This window comes from Netta rufina, assembly GCF_964035555.1.
Source record: "Netta rufina genome assembly, chromosome: 5".
Lineage (NCBI taxonomy): Eukaryota > Metazoa > Chordata > Aves > Anseriformes > Anatidae > Netta > Netta rufina.
In genome coordinates, this window is record NC_140128.1 from 55,284,397 (window position 1) to 55,290,396 (window position 6,000).

A 6,000-nucleotide genomic window follows, 5' to 3' on the forward strand; every position below is an offset into this window, starting at 1 on the left:
CCAGCCTCGACTTGTGAGCAATATTTTAGTCATGGGAAAGCTGAAATCCTTCGGTCAAACTTGAAGTAGGCAGATACATAGGTGAAACACACCGTCTGCAATGAGTTTAGATTACATGAACTCTTGTTACCTGCTGAGGTTGGAATTCCTTAAATAAAATATCAGTTTTACAGCTGCAGTCTCCTCACCCGTAAATACAACTCTGCTGCTAAGCAAAGCAATGAATTGGAAATCAAAAAATCTCAACTGTACTTCCAACTAGTGAACGTCTAGGCTAAGTTACACTATGAATCTTAGGAGATTAGGTGAGAATAATTGGCAGAAGCCAGAAGGAACATAATACTGCAAAGTAGGAAAAAAATGTGACAGCAAAGTAGTGGCCTCAACCTGAACATTGCACTTTAATTTTATTTTCTTTGGTCACAACTTCTTTTGTATTTGCTTCTCCAGACTTTCTCTAAGACCACACGTCGCACCCCAAGCCCTCACTTGCTCCCGTTTCAGGGAACACAGATAAAGCATTACTGGATTCACAAGCAAAAAAAGAAAAAAAAAGTAAAAACTGGTAAAGCCATAACTGCGATTTCTGAAGATCTCGGCAGTGTAATAACATTATTCAGTTTAATTTCACTGTTCTACTGATATAGCAAGTATTAAGGGAACAAAATTCAAGATACGTTGCTTAGGGTCCAGCTTCTACCACCTTACGACTAACCTGAGTAACCACCCTAGGCTGAAACAGGAAGACTCCCCCTTCCCTTCTGTCCCTCTCAGCCAAACAGCTTGCTCCCTCCTGTACTGGCACAGACAATAGAAGTCATAATACGAACTGATTTAATGCACTAGTCTGGCAAATTATACACATACACATGTGTGTATATTATATCTTCAGCATTCTTTGGATACATTTTTAATATTATTTTTTAGTGCCCTCGATCGGTTTCCTGAGGCAAGCAGTACAGCATGCTCAAAGCAAACAGTGGGAATGGGCAGCAAGAAGCAAGGAAGAAGGAAACAGGCACTTCCACTGGCCACAGGAAATGGTGAATTCAGCTCATCTGCATTGTGAAACCTCAGCCTTGAAAGGAATCCAGTCGCTCCAACATCCTACTGCACCATCGCGATAAACCTGCACGCTCCAACACAGGCAAGATCACACACACTAGCTTCTGAGCAAGGCTGAAGCAAAAAGAGAGTGTGACTTAAAATCTAGGTGAAGCAACTAAAAATTTGGGTTCAAGACAGTTCTTTTTCTTAATTAAACAGTTCATATATTTGCTTGTCCTTTGATTTGTTACAGATTTTACACTTTGTCCCCTTGAGAGCGTTAAGGGTTTTGACACTCAAATCAACCCCTGAAGGACCGCATCCCTTATTGCACAATATATTTTTACTATTACCTGTCATAAAAAATTGTTTTCAGAAACTCAAAACACTGAACACATTCAATTGGATATAATCCTTAATACATTACAGATTCTTACACGCTGCCAAGTTTAATTGATTCTAATGGCAGAATTCCAAACTACCAGAAAAATGTACCTACCAACCCAACAGCATGAAGTGTTAAAACTTTATAGTATTTATTTACTTAAAAGTCTTGTAATTTAAGAACCAGTGAGACACAGGATACAAGACTAATGAAGAAGATGCTTATGGAAGTGACAATGATATTTTAAAATACCTAAAAACAACACTTTCCAACAATTTAAGGAAAATAAAAATAAATGACTTTGCTGGAGTCTGGCAAGATCTAAAAGTCCCTGAATGTTTAAGAAGATATCTGAGCTTTGATTTTAACATAGAGCATTAGACTGCAAATTCTCCTTAAAAAGACAATGTCTTTATTCTATGTATGAGCAACTCTTAGCACGATGTACATACCTGTACACTGTATTAATATAAAAATTAGAAGAATAAGCTAGAATGCTTTTTATAATATAGTAAGAAGAGTTGCACTTTACATCAAACTTTAACTTGGTAGATTGACATAACTTGATTTGATGGAGTGGCATTTTGCTTTCAGGTTAAGTACCTGTCCTCTCTAAAGTCTATAATGGACAATCTGATCTACATTATTAGTTTCTCTTCATCACTAAATGCAATCATGTGCCTCAGAATTTTCTCATGTTTCATTAGAATCCACAAGCCTCTATTAAGTATATTTACATGCTCTAGCATCAGAGTAGCCTACAAAGCATCCCTTTTGTTGACATGGTGAAGGCTATGAACTCACACTTCCCATAGAATAGGCCATATTCTGACATCCTAAGAAAACAGTGACATGATCCAAAAGAGACAAAATGGCCTTTAAGCTTTGTTGCAATAAATAACTCCATTAATAATGGCTGATAAACTTGCAAATTATTCTCTGCAGTCAGTTCACATTTATTCAGCAAACAAGGATGGTATCAGTACTGCTGCTAATTATACAGCTATGAATTAATTGCAATATATTTTATCTCAGCATCACCGAAAATTCCTAGTACTAAGTATATGACAGCGTATGCCTTCCTTCAGACTTACACAATGTAGAATTATGTTAGCAGTGACCTTTCTAAGCAAGAGAACAGTGCACACTGATTTGAAAATATTTTGCTTTTAAATTAGAAATAAACGATGAGCACTGTGGACTTGCTGGGAAAGGTTTTAGACTGAATACACGATAAACATATAAAAAGGATATTTTTTTTCCAAATGACTATAATTCACCTGGAAGACAGCTTAATTCAAAAAGAACCACTGCAGATACCCATCTTTGGTTTGTGTTTTATCAATTGTTATCTATCTTCACAGATCAGGAACACGTGCAGCGATTAGGAAGATATTAATGCACATTGTAATATTCAAGATCCACTTGTGTACTGTCTAGTCTAATATAAAATATGCCTCAGGGATGATCTTTCAAGAAGAGCTGCAGTTTCACACAGAATTAACCAAAGCGCAGTCCACATCTCATTACTCCTTGAAAGCCAAGCTGTATTCAGAACTACCAATAAAGTTGCTTTTACATTTCATAAAAACAAATTAGAGTAAGCAACATGTATTTATATAGAACCTGGCAGCAAAAGAAATCACAGATGATGAAACCTTTCAGAAGTAATTCTATTCCCACATTAAAAAAAAAAATCCACCACACAGGAAAAAGAAAAAAAAAAAACACAAATATATCTCGATAATTCAATTTTCTACTCTTCAGATATGACTTCTTTCTTAAAATTGACAGTATGGAATGTAAAAACATTATGAATCCAGAAATGGCCTCAATAAAGTACTTCAACTGTGATAAATGCAAGTCACTAAAAAAATGAGAAAAGTTGTATACTTTTCAAACATTTCAATTTGTTGACAGAAAACTGTAGCTATGCCCACTTGTTACAATTCAATAATTGTAGTATTATTAGTCTCTCCTCCTACTATTATTATATACTTTCGCTAATTATGGAAAAAAAAAAAAGAGAGGATCAAGGAAAAAATGTTTCTATGAATTTGAATACAAGGAATTCCATCACATAACTAGTTAGAGTACAAGCTTTTCCCTTTTCAGGCTAAGAAATCTCAAAAAAAAAATTAAAAAAATCACCCAGTACCACAGCCACATGTTCACATTATCTTGATATTATATGCCGATGACTCCATTAAGTATTTTTCCCCCCATCCTTGCAGTCCAGAAATAAAATACTTGGGATAAAAACCTGGCAGACTAATGGCGCTGTCAAAGTGTCCATTTAAATGCACATGTTCCCAATTACCTTCTGACAGACAGTCCGTAACAGCATTTAAAAGCTCTTCAGAAAGGCAAAATATTTATTATTCTAGGATTCAGATTCAGTAAGCTCTAATCTGGAACATTACTACCACTGCAGCGAGGTAATTTGTTTTTATTAAGACTCAGCCGCCAGTATTAAAACGCTTTGAAGTACATTTCAAAAACATAACACAAGTCTGAATCTTATAACACTTCCAAATAACCACAAGCGACTGCTATATTTAAACAAGCACGAAGGCAACAACACTGGCAGAAACACTCATCCAGTAGTTTAAAAAAACAAAACACAACACAAACACAAGAGGGACTTTTACAGAAAGCCAAGCGCCGCACTACGGAAGTTGTGACATTCACCTGAAACACACACGAGGCAGCAATGGGAAGCAAATACATTCCTGATGACCTAGCCTGTCATTGGCACGCCGGGCTTTCGGTAAGAATGCGATGAACGTAAAGCACAACCCAAGGTGTGCTGGAAGCTGGGAGAGCTGACGGTTACCTCTGTGCTGCTTTGGCTAGCCAACGGCCAGCTGGAGCAGGTGATACTGGGGAAGAATTTGGGGATTTTGGTATCTGTTGGCAGGAATTCTCTCTCAGTATCAGTGTCTTGGTACCTGGCAACTAGAAGCTGAGGCACGGCGACGAGCTTGCCATAACGCCTGCTTTTAATCGCTGCCTGCGCTCCCCAGCCTGAAACTTTATGTCCAGGTGAAGCTCTTCGCTTCCTCCTCTCAGCCTCGGAGCAAAGCACCCGATACCCCCACCGAAACCCATTCTGCGGCGGCATCTGGGCTGCAAGCACTGCAGAGGACCTGTAAATAAAACCCTCTTTTTCCCGTGGAATCAGCGCAAACACGTGAGCCCTTCCCCAGAGCATCTCCTCAGCCCACGCTGGAGAGAGGCAGGGTCTGGGGGGGACCCCCTGGCAGGAGGGCACCCAGGAGGGACCCCCCTGACAGGAGGGCACCCCCACGACCAGGGGGACCCCCAGGAGGGACCCCCTAAGCCCTCGGGGCACCCAGGAGGGCCCCCCCAAGACCCAAGGCTCCCCCAGAGCCCTTCGTGTCTCAGTCTCGGTGCCTCCAGCCCCGACCCCCAGGAGCTCCCCGGGACCGGGGGGGGCCGCTGCTGCCGTGAGCAAGCCGCGGGGTCACCGACTGAAGCCCAGAAGGGAGCCGGGCCGAGCCAGAGCTACCTGCCCGGCGGGAAATAACATCAATTAACCCTTAATTTTTTTTAAAAATGGGTGTTTCGAAGGGGTTAAAAAAAATAACAATCACCCGAACCGCGGAACAACCGCACCCCCCCCCCCCCCCCCCACGGACACGAGGGGGCGCCGGGGGCCGGGCACGGGCGGAGCCCGGGGGGTGCCGCGGCCCTGGGCCTGCGGCAGGGCGGGCTCAGCCCCTTCCACTCACCGGCATCATCGCTGCCGCCGCCGTCACCGCCGCTCCTCAGCCAGCCCCGCCGCCACCACCACCGGGCCTCGCCTGGCACCAGCCCGGAGGCCGCCCTCCTCTCCTCCTCCTCCTCCTCCTCCTCCTCCTCCTCCTCCTCCTCCTCGCTCGGCCTGGCGGCGGTGACAGGTGCCCGGTGCCCTGCTCGCTGCCTGCAGCGGGCAGAACCAAGGGGCCCAGGCGGCGGCGGCAGCAGCGCCCGGCTCCCAGCCCCAGCGCCCGGCTCCCGGCTCCCAGCGCCCCCCCCCGCCCGCCGCCGCCGCCTGCCTCCTGCCTCCGCCGCCGCTTCCTGCTCCGCCCGCGCCGCGCCGCCCCGTCAGGGGTTAACGGCCGCCGCCGCGCCATTGGCCCGGGCGGCAGCGCCGGGGGCGGGGCGAGGCGAGGCGCGGGCACGGCGGAGGGGGAAGCGGGGGGGGGAGTGGCGCGGGAGCGCGCGTCGGGGCGGAGGGGGCGTGGGGAGCGCGGGCTGAGGGGGGCGGCCATGATGGAGGGGGGGTGTGCCCTGCCTGGTGAGGGGCGGCCTCAAGATGGGCAGTGGGGTCCTGGTTGTGGCTGGGAGTGGGCATAGGTGGTCTTGCAGGTGTCTCCTAACCCAAAGCACGCCATGGTTGTGTGATTGTGGTACAAAACCCTACATAACAGCACTCCTCCTCAAGGAGCCTGGCATCACGCTCCACCATGCTCCATTCCCCTCTTTAATATCCAACCTTGGTTCCTTCGCTTCGCCAGGGCCTCTCTTCCGAGAGCTGCGGCAGCAAGATGAGAGTTAACAGC

General features: G+C 45.5%; 1 protein-coding gene across 4 annotated transcripts in view; it reads right to left on the reverse strand.

Annotated features, from left to right (window-relative positions):
- PPP1R13B (protein phosphatase 1 regulatory subunit 13B) overlaps nt 1–5,283 on the reverse strand; it is a 70,415-nt gene extending 65,132 nt beyond the window's left edge. For all 4 annotated transcript variants that reach the window (XM_084286908.1, XM_084286906.1, XM_084286907.1 and 1 more), the window contains exon 1: nt 5,188–5,283. In XM_084286908.1, the coding sequence (XP_084143034.1) occupies nt 5,188–5,196 (9 nt within the window). In that variant the 5' untranslated portion in view covers nt 5,197–5,283. The remainder of the gene's footprint in view (nt 1–5,187) is intronic.
- Nucleotides 5,284–6,000: the final 717 nt, after the last annotated feature.